Raw genomic sequence first — 18,977 nt, 5'->3', positions numbered from 1 at the left:
TAATATTTTATATTAAGATACCTTGTTTTTTTTGAAGTTGTTTTTTTTTTCATTGTCCACAACTTTGATTTAAATACTTAAAAATTTGACATTAAGCCTAACATGTATCTTTAAATTTAAAGCATAGATTCTATAAACAAACACAGTATCTTTTGGATATGTAATGTAGTAAACGATATTTGTATTAATTTTATGAATTTGAGAGCAATAATACTACATACTTCTATACACATAAGCAAATTTTTACTTAAAATAGGCAGTACAAAGAATTTGGCTTTAACATTATCTTTGAAAGATAGTGCGAAGCAGCATATTTGTGATCTTTTTTTAGTTCGAGACCGTGTTCGGACAAAAATGGAACGTGATATCTTGGTAGAAGTTAATCATCCTTTTATTGTCAAGTTGCATTATGGTAAGTTATGAACCAACAGTCATTTCATCACTTTACCTAATTTGCCCACTTCCTGGATAAACTCCAATATAGATATATATTTATATATGTTTAACAGATACATATAATAAAATAAAGTTATAGAAATTAAACTTTTTGTTTTTTGATGGTGCCAGGGAACAAACCAAGGGCCTCACGCATCCCAGGCAAGTGCTCTACCACTGAACTGCATCCCCAAGTAGAAGTTGGTCTACTTCTTAGACCAACTTCAGAAATTTTTGTTTCTTTAATTTTTTAATTTTACTTATTTTGGGGGTGGGGGTAACCAGATATTGAACCCAGGGGCACTCAACCACTGAGCCACATCCCCAGCCCTATTTTGTATTTTATTTAGAGACAGGGTCTCACTGAGTTGCTTAGCGCCTTGCTTTTGCTGGCTTTGAACTTTCCATTCTCATGTTTCAGCCTCCTGATCCTCTGGGATTACAGGCCTGCACCAGCCCACCCAGCTATTGTTTCTTTTAAACAAAATAAAATTAGTTTCTGGGGCTGAGGTTGTGGCTGAGTGGTAGAGTGCTCACCTAGCACATGTGTGGCACTGGGTTCCATCCTTAGCACCACATAAAAATAAATAAATAAATAAAATAAACGTATGCAAACATGGAGTATAACTTATAAAAACAATAGTTTCTAAGTGTTAGCCATAGGATTAGCTAATAGCATTTACTGCTTTTTAATAATAATAATAATAATAATAAACAACCAGCTTTTTATAGTCCCTACCTGTTAGCCCAACCTGAAGGCAAGAAAGAACCCTAGTATCAGTGGCCTTTCTTTTCTCCAAAGTCATGTACTTCTCAGTGGGTAAAGGTATAGTGATTCTTATTATGTGTTAATTAACAATAAGACATACTTCATGTTTGTATAAGTGTGTCAAAATATAATCTACTGTCATGTGTAACTAAAAAGAACAAATAAAAAATTATGTGTAATTAAATCTAACCAACCCACTTTTTTTGTAGTTAGTGACATGGTTTTTGCATTTTATTTAATGGTTAAGTAAGTCTTTTTCTGTCGTGGGTTTTTCTTACTAATTACATGTTTAGTCCTGTCATGTTCCTAAGAGACTCTTTCCTGTAGAAAACCTAATAGTTCCATAATAAGAAACCTTGATTTTAACATTTCCATGTAGAAACCAAGTGAAAGAGTAGTTTTTGTCTAAGTTGAAAGTAAGTTTAAATCTCTGATGTAATCATTAATTTGATAAAAGTAATATTTGTTTATGAATGACTTTTCCTAATATAAACCTAAAAAATGAACTACAATTGTTGAATTTTCTTTTCTTCATTTAGCTTTTCAAACTGAAGGGAAGTTATACCTTATTTTGGATTTTCTCAGGGGAGGAGATTTGTTTACACGCTTATCCAAAGAGGTATATGATTAATGTCTGTTTTAAATCTATTTATACTCATCCTGTTTCAATTAAAGCTTTGTTATATTTCAATATTATATTTTCTCCACTGGCACAAGATTCTTACATTGAAGAAACTGAGCTACAAGAGTTTTTTTTCCTATCTTTTGAATTTATCCTAAAAGTAGCAGTTAAAATTGACAAACTATCCTTGTATTAACCCAGCTTCTTTCATAGTTTTTCAGAAGTGATAATATATCCACAAGATTAACTGTAAAATGAGTAGTTGCAATTCAGCATGCATTTTAACTTTTAATTTCTAAGCTGTTACTATGGCGAGACAACAGTGGCACAATCTAAATATAGTTTTTAAATAAAATGTAAACCTATTTCCCCCACAGTGCATAGTTAGCATTTAATAAGTGATTGCTATTGACCAATTAGATTATTTTGCAAATTTCTTTCATGAGTAAATTGTGGATAAGGCTATGTCTAATTAGCATATTTATAAACTCTTTAATTATTTAAACTCTAAAGTGGAACTTTAAATAAAACTCACAGACCTTAAAAGAAAATAAAGATAGAAAAATTATTTTATTTTAGGTGATGTTCACAGAAGAAGATGTCAAATTCTACTTGGCTGAACTTGCACTTGCTTTAGATCATCTACATAGCCTGGGAATAATCTATAGAGACCTAAAACCAGAAAAGTAAGGAATCATTCTACTAAGTTGAATATAATGTAATATAATTGTTTAGGAGGTCATAAAAAATAAAGTGACTTCATAAAACTCCCACAATATTACATTAGTGTACCTGTGTGTAACATCTCTGTTGCACTGTATATTCTATACTTTTAAAATCTTGGTTAAACAAAAATATTGTCTTGTTCTCATTTGCATTATTTGATTTCCTAATGAGGTTGAAATATGTTTTATTGGAAGTTTGTATTTTTGTGAGTTTTCTGTTCATAACCTTTGCTGCTTGTATTTCTTTTAGAATGTTGTTTTTCCTATTAATTTATAAAAGAAAATAATTTCACAAATAAGAGCATTAACTGTTTAGCTAAGTGCTGTCACATGCATCACATGCACCTATATACCTAGAGTCCCCACTACTCAGGAGATTGAGATGAAACAAGAGAGTTGTTGGAGCCAGCCTGTCACCAAAAAAAAAAAAAAAAAAAATAGACATTTGACCCACGTTATATCTGCATTTTCTACTTTTTTTTTTTTTTTTTTTTTTTTTTTTGAGACAGGAGTCTCACTGTGTTGCCCAGGCTGGTCTCGAATTGGTGAACTCAAGTGACTTCCTGCCTTGTCCTCCCAAGTAGGTGGGAGTACAGGCATGTGCCACTGTGCCCAGCTTTCCATTCTTTAAATTTGTTATTTTAATCTACACACTTTTTTCTTACATCAATCCATTTTTTCTTTTGTGTTTTCTCTCATGACTTTTATTGTTCAAAATGCTTTTCCCAATCCCATGATCATATATTTTTCTTCTAATTTTGTGTTTTTTAACTATAATTCCGTCTAGAAATTCTTTGATATGAAGAATGTTATAGAGCTAACACTTTCCCCCAAATACCATTTATTGGGAATTTCTTCTTTTTTTTTTTTTTTTTTTTTTTTTTTTTTTTTTTTTTTTTAAGAGAATTTTATTTTTAATATTTATTTTTTAGTTCTCGGCAGACATAACATCTTTGTTGGTATGTGGTGCTGAGGATCGAACCCGGGCCGCACGCACTCCAGGCGAGCGCGCTACCAGTTGAGCCATATCCCCAGCCCAGGGAATTTCTTCTTTATAATTTCAACTTTTAAGTCTGAATTGAGCAAAATTTCCACAACTCTTTTAGTAGCAGTAATGGAAAAGCAAACATTGAAAAAAGGAACCTCATGAAAATAAAAGGAAGACCAGTGAAGGGTCAGGGGGAGGGACAGGGTAGGTACTGGAAAATAAAATTGATTGAATTATTTTAATTCAATGAATCTGTTATGTATAATCATAATGCACCAATTTTAAAAAAAACTGATATTGGTGGTGCATGCCTATAATCCCAGTGACTTAGGAGGTTGAAGAATAGCTTTATTGAGGTATAATTCTCATACTATATAACTGATCCATTTAAAATATATAATTCAGTCAGTGGTGTGTACCTATAAATTCAACACTTTGGAGGCTTTGGCAGGAGGATTGCTTGAGCCCATGAATTTGAGGTAAATCAGGGCAACATAGCAAGAAGTTTGATTAATTGGTTTTTGGTATATTCAGAGTTGTGTAACCATCATTTTTATCAGCTATTTTTATTACTTTAAAATGTTATGTGCAGAAATTAAATTACATATTGTGACAGGCAATAGAGAAAATGTTCCTTTGGAACCCTTTTAAGTGATTATTTAGAAATTGTAATACTTTTACATGTGTTTGTCATTTATTTTGTTTTTGGATACATTTCATATGTTCTTTATTGTTTTGTTTTGTTTATTTGTTGGTACTAGGACTGGAACCCTGAGCCTCATAAATGCTAATATCCAAAACTCCCTACCACTAAGCTATATCCCCATCCATATGATTCTTTTTTTATTTTCCAAATAATTACTGAGTTTTTCCTTGTTATTTTCCCAAATTCTATCATGATATGAAATTTATTCCTGATGAAATAAATATTCAAACAGAAGAAAAAGTTAATATAAGATTTTAGTAATTCCCCAGAAAACACTGAGGAATGTCTATAGTGAAGGGATAGGTCAGTGAAAATGAGGAATGTGGGGAACATGGTATGTTGAGAACAGGATTATGTAGGTTGTATCAGGAAAAAAGAACTTGGAAAGGATGCTTGAATTAGATACTTTAAAAAATGACCATGAAAATGAAACTGGAATGTTTAGTCAGGCCAACTGGGCGGGGGGCAGGGGGGAGAACAGCTTAGAAGGATATAGCTTATTTGGTTTGGTTTCCCCTAATAGTTTTTGAGTGCCTATTGTTCATTAATCTAAGTTATAGCATTGTTTTGGGTCTTTTATAAACATGTATCCAAAAATATTTTCACCCTTTACCTTTGCTTTGTAATTCTCAAGTCTAAAGCAATATTTTAGAATAAATGTGATCTGATGCTTAAGAAAGTTATTTCATTTTAGTTGCTATACATCACTATTCAGTGATTTGAGAGATTTTCTGACTTTGTTTTCTTTCAGTATACTTCTTGATGAAGAAGGCCACATCAAGTTAACAGGTAAAAAAAAAAAAAAACCTTCATTTTATTAAAATTCTCTCTTCTATATAATTTCTTCTAAGATTATTTATGGTGCAAATATTGACTTAATACATTATGTTTAAAACCTGAGTTAGAATTTTTTAATAATATAAATTTTGGAATTCAGAGTTTAAAATTTATATGTGAAAATTATTGTGGGGTATTTATTTTGGCAGATTTTGGCCTAAGTAAAGAGTCTATTGACCATGAAAAGAAGGCATATTCTTTTTGTGGAACTGTGGAATATATGGCTCCAGAAGTAGTTAATCGTAGAGGTCATACTCAAAGCGCCGACTGGTGGTCTTTTGGTGTGTTAATGGTAAGGTTTGGATTTTTGGCCTTTCGGAGAATTGGGATTTGTTGCTTTGTGTATTAAAGGATAATCAAAAGTGAATTCTATAAGAGAGAAATTGATATTTTTATTTTCCATATTTAATAGTATATATAATAAATAAGAAAAAATATTGCCTGCAGTGTAGAAGGACTATGAAACTCCTTAGTTTTTGCCAAGCCCAGTGGGTGCACATCTTTAATCCCATCTACTTAGAAGACTGAGGAAAGAGAATCACAAGTTTAAGGCCAGCCTCAGGAGCTTATAGAGACTATCTTAAAAAATAGAAGGGTTTGGCATGTAGCAAAAGCTCAGTGATAAAGTGCCTCTGGGTTCAATTCCCAGTATTGGTTAAAAAAAAGTTTATATGAAATTGACATCTGTCAGGTTATTCACATATCTACACTTTTAAGTTGCCATTTTAAATGTGATTTAAAAATAAATAAAATGATTAATTTATGCAAGAAAACTACAGAGCTCAATTATCTTTTAGGACTTATCAGGAATTTCTGTAATGAATATAGTGTAAGTATTAAACATTTGACTTATAATTAAGATAATGCTTTCTGTACTTCTGGCCTTGAGATTTTATATTTATTGGCTAATACCTCTGATTATTTTACCTTTCCATAGTTTGAAATGCTCACTGGCACACTACCTTTCCAAGGAAAAGATCGAAAAGAAACAATGACAATGATCCTTAAGTAAGTACTCCCTAATGAAGATGTTTTGATATTCTAAAATAAAGGCTTCATACTAAAAAAAAAAATGAAATTTTAGAGTGTTGGACATGTAGTATAAGAAATAGCCAAAAAACAATAAATAAATCTCGGGGGAAAAAATAAAGAAATAGCTAGTAAATTCATCACTATTACCTGGTTTAAATATAAACAAACTACATAGGTTTAGAGTACTCATTATCTTCATGTGAGTAGTGAAATACTGAAAGCTTTACCTTTTGAGATTTGGAATATGATAAATATGTTCATTATTCCACTTCCATCTGCATTGTACTAGTGGTACTAGACAGTATGTTAAAGCAGGCAAAAAAGTAAATTCTGTATGTGAGTAACAGAAAATGACAATTTTAAAGCAGATACTGTTTACAATAATAAAATATTTGAATTCCACAGTCATGGCAGTGAATACCTGTAATCCACACTATTTGGAAGGTTAAGGGGAGAGGATCCACAAGTTGAGGCCAGCCTTGGTAATTTAGCAAGACCTTGTTTCAAAATAAAAAGGAATAGGGCTGGGGATGTGGCTCAAGCGGTGGCGCGCTCGCCTGGCATGCGTGCGGCCCGGGTTCGATCCTCAGCACCACATACCAACAAAGATGTTGTGTCTGCTGAGAACTAAAAAATAAATATTAAAAAAAAAAAAGTTCTCTCTCTCTCTCCTCTCTCACTCTCTTTAAATAAATAAATAAATAAATAAATAGATAAAAAGGAATAGGGATATAGTTCACTGGTACCGCACCCTGGGTTCAATCCCCAGTACCACCAAAAAAAAAAAAAATTATTTTCAAATACCTAGGGTTAAATCCAGCAACAGTTATACAAGAACTCTATGCAGAAAACAAGAGAATTTTATTTAAAGGAAATTTAAACAACCAAAATAACATGAAAGGATAAACCATGTTCACATTATAAGAGACCCAGTGTTATAAAGATGTAGGTTCTATACATCATGTTATTCAATGGAAATATAATGCAAGCCATATACATAATTTTATGTTTTCTAGGAGCTACATTTAAAAAGTAAGAAGAAACAAAAATTAATTATACTATATTTTATTTAACCCAGTATTCCAAGATATTATCATTTCAACAGGTAACCAACATAAAAAATGATTAGTGAAACAGATGTGGTGATGCATACCTGTAATCCTGGTGACTCAGGAGGCTGAGGCAAGAGGGTAGCAAGTTCAAGGCAGCCTTAGCAACCAAGCAAGGCCCTAATCAACTTAGTGAGACCCCATCTCAAAATAAATAAAAAGGGCTGGGGATGTGGTTCAGTGCTTAAATGCCCCCGGGTTTGATCTCTAGTTAAAAAAAAAATGATTAAGACATATTATAAATTGTTTTTTCATATTTGTTTGAAATTCAGCGTGTATTTTTCACTTAGATTTTGGATGACCAGATTTCAAGTGTCCAGTGGCCATATATGTGTAGTAGCTACCATACTAGATAATAAAATTATAGTTGCAATGCAAATAAAATAAAAATTTAACCCAGTTTTATATGGAGGGTTTGATATACTGATTCTAATATGATAATGGACCAAGAACCACTAAAATACTCTTCGAGAAGATTAAGATATTTAGACTTCCTTTGCCAGGTATCAAGTATTATAACTGTAAGTAACTCAATATAGCATTGAAACAATTATGTAGACTTCTGCAATGATTAGAGATAACAGTAACAGACCTACATATATTTATACCCTTAATTTATAACCATTGGGAATTGCAGAGCAGTAGAGGGAAAATACTTCTTACCAAAAGATTCCATTAAGAGAGAGTAAAAGGGGCTGGGGTTTTAGCTTGGTGGTAGAGCACTTACCTTAGATTAGTGAGGCACTGGGTTCGACCCTCAGCACCACATAAAAATAAATAAATAAAATAAAGATATTGTGTCCATCTACAACTGAAAAAAATATTTTTAAAAAAAAGAGTAAAAGAAGTTTCTGACAGAATCGGCAAAGAGACTTGTACCCAGAATGTGTCAAACTCCAATCAATAAGAAAAAGAAACAATAAGAACGTGGGTAGAAGTAGGGACCACATAAAAGAGGATTTCAATGGTTTATAAACTTATGAAAAGATGCTCAAACTCATTAATCATAAAGTGGGGTGGTACATATCTGTAGTCTCAGCTAATTGGAAAGGTAAGGCAGTTAAGATCCCTTGAGCTCAGGAGTCCTGGGCCAGTCTGGGCAACATAAGGAGACTCTATCTCTTGAAAAACAAAATAAAAGAAAATGAAGATTAAAACTATTAGCTACCACTGCATATCCACCAGAATGGCTAAAATTAAAGAGACTAGCAGGCTAAACATTTAGGGCCGCATTGCTTCTAAAGAGAATAATCACTATACTTAATGGCAGAGATTTTGTGCTCAGTAGGTCAGAGACTCCCATCCAAACTACAGACTGTGACAAAAGGTGTGGAGTCTCTGATTTGTACAGATTGGCTCCATCACAAATTTACCAAATCAAGAATTTGAGTCAGGTATGGTGGTATACACATGTAATCCCAGCTACTCAGGAGGCTGAGGCGGTATATTGCAAGTTCAAGGACAACCTGGGGAACTTAGGGGAGACTCTGTCTCAGAGTAAAAAAAGGGCTTGAGATATATAGCTCAGTGGTAGAATGCCCCTGGGTCCAGTCCCCAGTAACACAGACACACACATACACACAAAGAATTCCACATAAAGTGTTTCAGCCTTTACCTGCAGATCATAAAAAATATCCAAAACCTTCAAACTGCATAATTTTTTAAAATATTTTTTTAGTTGTAAATGAACATAATACCTTTATTTAATTTTTTTTATTTTTATGTGGTGCCAGGGATCGAACCCAGTGTCTCACGCATGCTAGGCAAGTGCTCTACCACTGAGCCACAACCCTGGCCCCAAACTGCATAGTTTTACCAGAATAAAAAGTACCAAAAGGGTGGGATTGTGGCTCCGTGGCAGAGTGCTTGTCTAGCATGTGTGAGACACTGGGTTTGATTCTCAGCACTGCGTACCAATAAATAAAATAAAGGTCCATTGACAACTAAAACAAAATTTTTTTAAAAATCCATGTTAGGAGAAAGATACAATGTAGCCTTAAATTACCACAAGGACTTCCAGCAAAGGAGAACATGTCTAACACATTCCTCAAAAGCACTAGAGAGGGGCTGGGGTTGTGGCTCAGTGGTAGTGTGCTCACCTGGCATGCATGAGGCACTGGGTTCGATTCTCAGCACCACATAAAAATAAAGACAATAAAGTCCATCAACAACTAAAAAAAATTTTTTTTTAAAGCACTAGAGAATTAGCAGTGCAATGGTATCTAAAACCTGTAGAGCAGGAAACAGTATGCCTTGATGCCACAGCAGCATTAGATTAAAATATACAAAATCATTTTTATTTCAAATTGGCAAGAAAGTGTTTTCATTGAATATAATTTAAATTCCAGTCAAAAAATGAGAGACTGGAAATATATATTGTTGGTGGGATGTAGAGCAGTGGCAACTTTCATACATAGCTGGAAGGAATATAAATACAAATACTCTTATAACCATTTTGGAGAACAGTTTTTGTCATTATCTTCTAAAGACAATATATATATACCATCATGCATTTATTCCACTCCTAGCCATGCACTCAATTTATATGCATCAAGGAACTCACATTAAAAAAACAGTATAAGGCTGTTCATAGCACCATTGTTTGAACTAGTAGACGGTACTTCATTAGCAGAAGAATGGATTAATAAACCCTGGTATATTTATACAGTTGAATAGAGTAGGAATTGTATTTACTATCTGTAAATATTTTAGGTTTTATAGGCCACACACAGTCTCTGTCACATATTATTCTTTATTTGTATTTTTTGATCCAACTCTATAGGAAGAAAACAATTCTTAGGACACATACAAAAACAGGTCCACATCTTTGGCCCATGAGCATGGTGTGCCACAAGCAGAGAAAATGAACAAACCACAGTTACATACAACAACTTGGATAAATCTTACAAGAATGTTAAGCAAAGGAATTTCAGACTCAAAAGAATAAATGCTATGTGTTTCTATTTATACAGTTTATAGAGCAGGCAAAATTAAAGCATATTTTTAGGGTCTGTATTACATGGTACAAGCTAGAGGCAAAATAAGGAAAGTGGTTACATTGGATGAAGGATTCTGGTAATGTTATCTTTCTTGGCCAGATAATTATTCACTTTTTGGTAAATCATTAAGCTATGTGATTTGGGCAGGTTTTTTTTGTTTGTTTGTTTGTTTGTTTGAATTTTTTTTTGTATTTTATGTTATTCTTAAAATGTAAAAATATGTACTTGGCTTTCATCACTGAACTGAACCTTCATCACTCCATCTACTCTGGTCCCCCTCCTTTCAGCTGACAGACACTCTCTTGTGTGTTGATGAAAACCAAGCCTTTTCTTTGACCTGACCTTCCTTTCAAGTTATTACACCATCTTCCTACATCCTTTCAGTACAAAGCCTCTAAAAGAATAGTCTGTGCTTTCTGTTACTATTTTTTGGCTTCTTTTATTCCACAGCCTGTTTGTCATTCATCTCTACCACTCTACTGAAATTGCTCTCACTATGGTTATTAATGTTCTTCTGGTTTGCTAAAACTTGTGGAAGGTTGTCACAAAGGTGACTGTCTACCAGTCATTCACAAAATTCATTCAACAGGTAATTGAGTACTTTATACAGGTACTGGGGATGCAGTATGAACAAAACAGACAATCATCAGTGGTCTCACAGAACTTACATTCTAGTGGGAGAGATAAGGAATTATTATTTAAGTAAATAAATGTAATACTTTCAGATAGTAATGGGAACTGTAGGTATAAAATAAGCCAGGGTAATTTACTCTGCCAGTGACCCCTTAGTGTGTGAGGGAAGGGGCAGGGACAGGAGCCATTTTAGATAAGACACTTAAGGAAGGCCGCTCTGAGGAATATTTGACACTGTTGGCCCCTCCCTCATCCTCATTTTTTCCTATTATTTCCTCATCTATTTCTTCTACCTCTCTAAGCATTCTTCTCTTTGCTGTCTTTTGCATGCCCATTCTTTCTGTTTCTGTTTTTCTTTAATTATAAACATTTTCAAATATAAATTTTGAAAAATGGAATATACAAGTATCACATATACCCATCACCCAGATTCAGCAATCATCAGAACTTTGTCACATTTGCTTCATGTATTCCTTTTTCTCTTCTTTCCTTCTTTAAATATTTTTAATTGTAGATGGACACAATATCTTTATTTTGCTTATTTTTTTAATGTGGTGCTGGGGATTGTACCCAGTGCCTCACATGTGCTAGGCAGGCACTCTACCACTGAACCACAACCCCAGCCCTCTTCTTTTCTTCTTAACTGAAATATTTTAAACACTCCAGATGTGTCATTTCTCACCTTAATTCAGTTTTCCTTGCTCAAATATGCATTTTTTTTATTTTCCCCAAGAATAATGATATTTATTTGGGAATAGGAGAGCATTGCAATCTGAAAGCGCCTGCCATAGCAAACTAGGCACATATTCAGAAAATAAAACTCTTGGGCTGAGGTTGTAGCTAAGTGGTAGAGTGCTTGCCTAGAGTGTGTGAGACAGTGGGTTCGATTCTCAGCACCACATAAATAAATAAAAATAAAGGTCCATCAACAGCTAAAAAAGTAATAAAAATAAAATTCTTCTTCTGGTAAAAGACTCAAAAAGAAAATATGCATGTTTTCTTACATAATAAATCTAGTAATAATGCTTGAGTGTTATCAAATGCCAGTTCTTAACCAAATTTTTCAGATTTTCTGTCAAGGGAAGGGACTACCTCACTATCCAAAACAAAGAATGTAAAGCTGATTTTGTTAGTTGTTCATAGTAAGAAAGAATAATGTTGTTCTTGTAGAGACTCTCCCAGCACAGTAGACCAATGATCTTACATAGGGCTTGGGAGAAAATATAGAGTTTAAAAATTGGCAGATTTTCAGGTCTAAACATGGGATGACATCATCACTAAGTATAATTACTTAAGAAGGGATTGTTATTGATCAGTTGACATTCACATGTGTTTATTTGAGTGAGACCAATCCTGTTTGGCTAATTTTCAGGGACACAGACCACTTATCGATTGATTGGCTTAGAAGTTTCCACCAGGGCTGGGGATGTGGCTCAAGTGGTAGCGCGCTCGCCTGGCATGCGTGCGGCCCGAGTTCGATCCTCAGCACCACATATAAACAAAGATGTTGTATCTGCCGAAAACTAAAAAATAAATATCAAAAAATTAAAAAAAAAAAAAAAGAAGTTTCCACCAGGCAAATTGTCATTGATAATTGAATGAACTGAAAATCAACTAAGGGGGCTGGGGTTGTGGCTCTGAGGTAGAGCGCTTGCCTAGCCCATGTGAGGCTCTGGGTTCAATCCTCAGCACCATACAAAAATAAATAAATAAAGGTATTGTGTCCAACTACAACTAAAAAATAAATAAGTATTTTAAAAAAGAGAAAATCAAGTAAGGGTTTAAAACCAGTTCTGATAGTTCTCTTGTTATCATGGTTACATAGCAATTAGTCTTTTCTTAGGAATGTACAACCTTTTTATTGTCCTTGTGATATTAACTTGTTTCTCTATCCTCTTTTTTTATGGTGCTGGGGATCAAATGCTGAGGATCCAGTGCCTCCTGCATGCTAGGCATAATACTCTACAACTGAGCCACATCTCCAGCCCTCTTCCATCTTTTCTGTTAAACTTTTGGCAAGATTATTTCATAGCTTATGCTTAGTGCTCCCTATTGTGTTAAGCTAAGAGGTTTACAATGCCAGGTTGTCTGACCAGTGATGAGTTCCTGTGATTCCAGTTGTGATCCCATCACTACAAAGTTCCCTGTTAGGCTTTTGTCTAATGTTTTAATCCATTGAAAATAAGTACTTGAATCAATTATCTTTTAAAAGATTCAAAAATGGTGGTGATTTTTCTATTACTATTATTCCTTTCTCACTTGTTAAATGTTTTCTGAAACAGTGAATTTTCTCTCATTGACTGGGGCTGTTTAGTTAACTTTAAGGGTCATCCAAGAAACGCAGAATACTTTATTATTTTCTTAATTTTTCTTAATTATTTCCAATTGTTCAGAGCCCAAGTAACTTTCATTTGGAGTGGTGTCTAATGAATTGGGTTTTTAATGTTTGTTTTAACTTTGCTTTTTCTTTTTTCTTTTTTTTTTTTTTTTACTATGGTGAACTCGTGAGATTTGATAATTAGTGTGATTCAGCCAATTGAATTCTTTTTGTTTTGTTGTTGTGGGTGCTGAGGATTAAACCCAGGGCCTGAGCATTTAGGCCATGGATACCTCTTATCCACATTCCAATGTAGAATATCTACCACCTACCACCTCTTCCCAATCCAGATCATTCTCTACTACCCTTGGAGTTATTTCTTAGGGGAAAAAAATCTACTGTTTCAAGAGCTCTGCCTAATATACCTAATATAGCACTGCTTCTTCAGTTTTGTTCAATATAACCCTAATTTTTTTTGGGGGGGGGGGGATGTGTTGTACTACGGGAGCTACACCCTCAGCCCTTTTCTACTTTTGAGACAAGGTATTGCTGAGTTACCCAGATTGGTCTTGAACTTGCAATCCTCCTACTCTAGCCTCTTGAGTTGCAGGTGTGTGCTGCCCTGGCCAGAACTCTAATTATACAGACTTAATAGGAATTCTCTGAAAAAGAGGTGCTGAAGACAAATGTTCAGAAAATAATGGTTTCTTAGCCCAGCATGGTGGCACATGCCTGTAATCCCAGGAGGATTTGAGGACAGCCTGGGCAACTTGGCAAGACCCTGTCTCAAAAAAATAAAATGGGCTGGGAATGTAGATCAGTGGTAAAATGTCCCTAGGTTCAATCCCTAGTGCCAGAAAAATAGAAGAGAAAAAAGAATGATAATTCTTGACTCTAGATTTCTCAACCTTTTATGTGCAATGTATTTTATTCTATGTCTCCAACAGAAGGCTATGATAGATAGCATTGTACAAATTCATATTCTGTAATATTCATTCTATAATATTAATGAAATGTTTTATTATTTGTACAATATGTCTGGAGGAACTTAATGTTATTCAGTAAAATTTGGGGGAATGCTGGCCAAATTACTAAGTTTTCAACCTTTAGGTTACATTGAAGGCCTTTCAGGATGTCCCATGTTAAATTAGATATCCATTACTATTCACTTAGCATTCTTTCCATGTTTTTCTAGATTTGCCTCCTAATGTACTAAGGTTATCTATAAGGTTATCTGACCATGGGGGGGGGGGCTGTATTTAGTTCTGTGTCCATAGCACTAAGTACTGTCTGGCACATAATAACTCAGTAATAGCTCAGTGAATAATAAATGGATCTATTTCTGAAATAGGAATTTCTCTTCTAGACATTTTCTCTAACTCTGTTATTATTGTCATACTTACAGGATCATGGTTTCTTTAATTTGTAGTTTGGAAAAAGAATAAAATTATATACTGTAGCTGAACCAAATCATAAGCTCATTCAGGCCAATGGTTTTCAGACTGTGTGCCAGTCTTCAGTGTTCCACAAACCCCTTTTCCATCAATCAGTTCCCTTTCCCTGCAGGAGCTGTTAAAGGGATTGAGAGGGGGAAAGTAGCATATGAAGTACACATTCTTAATATTAGATTTTTTAAAATTCCCTTCAAGAAAGACTTCTAAGTGTATAGTTTTAGGGTCATTGATCTAGCATCCAATCCCTTTGCTTTTGCTTTTCTTTCCTTTCTTTTCTTCCTTTTATTTATTTATTTATTTACTTTTTTGGTGGTGCTAGGGATCTAACAACCCAGGACTGCATGCATGCCAGGCAAGTCACTCTACAACTGAGCCAAACCCCCAGCCCCCACCCAATCCTTTGCTTATTAAGACTGGCAGAAAGAGATTGGTTTTCCCAGCATCACAAAGTTCTTAGTAACAGAACTAAGGCTTAGATAACCTTATTTTCACAGTAGTACTCTTTGCAAATTTCTGAAAATGAAGAAGTCCATTAGAAGATTTTGGGGCTAAAATTTTAAAATTATACATGAATATTCATAGCAGTTTTATTCCTTCAACAGGCAAATGGATAAGATAACTATGGCATGTCCATACTATAATGCACTAATAAAAAATGTGGAAAGTAAAAAAACTGGCAAAAGAACTAAAGACACACAAACACATAGTGCAAATAAAACTGGGGCCATCTTAATGAGATCCATGCATTGTCATTATTCTGGTTGTGATATTACATTAGAGTTCAAAGTGTTATCATTGGGGAAACTTGGTAAAGGATCTCTATTGTTTGTTATAACTGAGTGTAAATTTATGAGTATTTCAATATAAAAAGTCTAATTTTTCTTAATAAAAATAAAGATGTCTCAAAAATGAAATGTTATTATGTGGATCTATTATTTAGAGCCAAACTTGGGATGCCACAGTTTTTGAGTCCTGAAGCTCAGAGTCTTTTACGAATGCTTTTCAAACGAAATCCTGCAAACAGATTAGGTAAAAATTCTAATTAGTTTGTTTCTTGTGTGTGTGTGTGTGTGTTGGTGTTTGGAGTTATTTGGGGGTGGGGGTGGATTTTTTTGTGATGGGATTATTAAATATTCAGACAAATACTAAAAGCAAAATCAGAACTAAGTAAATATGTATAATTATCTATTTATTTATTTCTCCTTGAAATGAACCTACCATTTTTTTATAGGAGCAGGACCAGATGGAGTTGAAGAAATTAAAAGGCATTCATTTTTCTCAACAATAGACTGGAATGTAAGTATAGGATGAAAACTTATTTAAAATATGTTTATAATTGACACGTCTAAGTTTCTCTTTTTTCTTCCAGAAACTGTATAGAAGAGAAATTCACCCACCTTTTAAGCCTGCAACTGGCAGGCCTGAAGATACATTTTATTTTGATCCTGAGTTTACTGCAAAAACTCCCAAAGGTAAAGAGGAAACATGAACACTCAAATATAAGATGGCAGATTATTTTCTTGTTCAATCAGAAAATCTTTTCCAAGATAACACTTGATGGTATTCACAAAAGATCCTAAATTTGCTATATATCAACCTATCTCCCCAACTTGCTAGGAGCCATAGCATTGATAGATTATCATATAAGGCTTCACTGTCCAGTATGGTAGCGAGTAGCCACATGAGGCTAATTAAATTTAAATTAATTGAAATTAAACAGTCCCAATAGGCACATTTAAATGCTTAGTAGCCTCATGTGACTACTGGCTACCATATTGAACAACTCGGATAATAAAACTGTCCATTGTTCTAGGGAATTAAATAGTAGGATGGCACTAATTTCAAATACTATTAACCCAATAATTCAATTTATTATATTCTTTAAAAGAATTAGTTACTTTTGGGCTAGGGATATAGCTCAATTGGTAAAATGCCTGCCTCTCATGCACAAGGCCCTGGGTTCAATCCTTAACACCACAAAAAAAAAAAAAAGACTTATTTTCTAGGCTTTGGAGAGTAGGATGTTAGAGTGGTAACATCCTAGTAGGATGTAGAGTAACCAGGACAGATCTGACACAGCACCTCACTGAAATATCCTAGATAGCAGAAGGTACATGGTGCCCGAGAAGAACACCAGAGTAAGTGATAAAGGACACAAATCAACAATTCTTCCCTTAGTTACATTTCAAAGGAATATTCTTAGTAATTTCTTCTTCTTTTCAGATTCACCTGGCATTCCACCTAGTGCTAATGCGCATCAGCTTTTTCGGGGATTTAGTTTTGTTGCTATTACCTCAGATGATGAAAGCCAAGCTATGCAAACAGTTGGTGTACATTCAATTGTTCAGGTGAGTGGATTCCTAAATAATTTTAAATTTGAAATTTAAGATATAGTTTATTACATGAATAATAAGATTAGATTGTATCTATTAAGTAAGCAATTTAAAATATTTTATATTATTAGCATTACTCTTAGAAATTCCTTTCATATGTCATTGAAAAGATTGCATGAACCAAATCCTAGATGCCTAGGTGATGTGAAAATAGAATTCTTTCTACTTTTTCTGTCTCCTGTCCCATGCCTCAAAATGTTTATCAGGCCAATGTGTTTCACTCCCTGCCTCTATCAGGTTAGCTGTGGTGGGCTGAGGTCCCCTGGTTCCTTGATGCCTTAGAATAGGGTTCAACAGACTTTGTAAAGGGTCAGAAAATAGATATTTGAAGTTTTATGGGCTATATTTTCTCTCTCATGACTAATCAACTCTACTGTTGTCTCACAAAATCAGCTATAGACAGTCCATAAACAAATGGGCATGACTGAGTGCCAATATAATTTTATTTGAAAAAAACATACAGTGAACCAAATTTGGCCCATAGGCCATAGTTTATCAATCTTTGCCTTAGAAAGGCATAAGAACTAAAAATGAACTCAGATCTTAAGTTTTCTAAGAATTATGCCCTCATTCTTTTGGAGCCCCCCATTGTCATTAGGAAGAAATGGTTATGGACATTGCCTTAGAGTGCCCCCTACTCTTCATCCTAGCTGTTTATCAGAGTTACAGAAAAAGTAGGTAAGGCCATAGAGACAGGTTGGAATGTTTATAACAGGAAGCTGGAGTAGTAATTTAAATATTGTTAGAAGAACACAAATAATACAACAAACCATTATATTTCTTTCCTCTCATTCTAATATTATGGAAAGACAAATTTAATTCACCCTGATGTGTTAATTACACATTGTATACACATATACATACATTGAAATGTCATGCTGTATGCCATAAATACATACAATTATTGTGTCAATTAAAAATTAAAATAAAATTTTAAAATTTTAATTCATCCTTTTACTCAGAACTAAATCTATTTTGAGGCATTAAATCATTTTTAGGGTATAATTAATGCTTACATTTGCTTAATGACTAAGTTGCTTCTCTGTAAGCATGTATGCACACACTAGGGACCAAACCCAGGGTCTTAAATATGCTACCACCAAGCTACATTCCCCAGCCCAAGTTGCTATTGCTCTAAAATTTTTTTCATGAGTCATTTGTTTGCTTTCTGCTTTCTAGAGAATCAGTTTAAACACTAGGTTTATTTATGGGGTTTTGTTTGTTTGTTTGTTTGTTGCAGTCCTGAGGATTGAACCCAGGGCCTTATGCACACTAAGCAAGTACTCTCTTACTGAGCTACACCCCAGCCATAAATACTGGTTGTTTTGTTTTTGGTTTTTTGTTTGTTTGTTTGTTTATTTAGTTATTTTTGTATTGCTAGGGATCAAACCTAGGGCATCGTGCACACTAGGTAGGTGATGTAATACAGAGCTCACCGCCAACCCTAAACACTCATTTTTAAACAAAGCACATAAGTGTGTGGAAAGTTTTTTAAATTATAACTTCTATACTTAACATAGCAACCATAAACATATATTCTAAAAAATTCAAGTTCTACTTTATGCAAAGCACATAGTCACGGAGGATCTCATATCAATATAGCTAAGGGCAACACAACTTCCCTCAGTTCCCTTTATGGAAACAGTAATTTGCTAATTGTCAACTACCAGACATTATTAGTCCCTAACTCATGAGCAGTTTTTTTTTTCTGAGAATTTGTATAAAACTATGACTTAAGGGTAAAGAAAGGAGAGCATGACTACTGAAAGTCCAAAATAACAGGTAGCACTTGCAGATATTTTCATTTAATCCTCATCATTACCATTTGAGAAAACACAAGTTTAAGGTTACATGACCTAATAAGTGGTACATCTTAAACCATCCAGATGTTCTAATTCTGAATTCTCATAAGTCTTTTCTTGTATATGAGAAGTTTCAAACGTCTCCTTATTTGCAAA

At 34.0% G+C, this 18,977-nt stretch overlaps 1 protein-coding gene across 5 annotated transcripts in view; it reads left to right on the top strand.

Annotated features, from left to right (window-relative positions):
• The window catches only part of RPS6KA3 (ribosomal protein S6 kinase A3), a 109,432-nt gene that overhangs the window by 68,625 nt on the left and 21,830 nt on the right, over positions 1 to 18,977 (top strand). For all 5 annotated transcript variants that reach the window (XM_081276818.1, XM_081276817.1, XM_081276820.1 and 2 more), the window contains 10 exons: positions 332 to 412; positions 1,744 to 1,823; positions 2,406 to 2,512; positions 4,997 to 5,034; positions 5,232 to 5,374; positions 6,020 to 6,090; positions 15,567 to 15,655; positions 15,858 to 15,922; positions 15,996 to 16,098; positions 16,850 to 16,974. In XM_081276818.1, the coding sequence (XP_081132944.1) occupies positions 332 to 412; positions 1,744 to 1,823; positions 2,406 to 2,512; positions 4,997 to 5,034; positions 5,232 to 5,374; positions 6,020 to 6,090; positions 15,567 to 15,655; positions 15,858 to 15,922; positions 15,996 to 16,098; positions 16,850 to 16,974 (902 nt within the window). The remainder of the gene's footprint in view (positions 1 to 331; positions 413 to 1,743; positions 1,824 to 2,405; positions 2,513 to 4,996; positions 5,035 to 5,231; positions 5,375 to 6,019; positions 6,091 to 15,566; positions 15,656 to 15,857; positions 15,923 to 15,995; positions 16,099 to 16,849; positions 16,975 to 18,977) is intronic.

Source organism: Spermophilus citellus (genome assembly GCF_964194105.1).
Source record: "Spermophilus citellus genome assembly, chromosome: X".
Classification (NCBI taxonomy): Eukaryota; Metazoa; Chordata; class Mammalia; order Rodentia; family Sciuridae; genus Spermophilus; species Spermophilus citellus.
The sequence above is the reverse complement of the archived record's forward strand: the minus strand, read 5'-3'. Positions and strand labels throughout refer to the sequence as shown.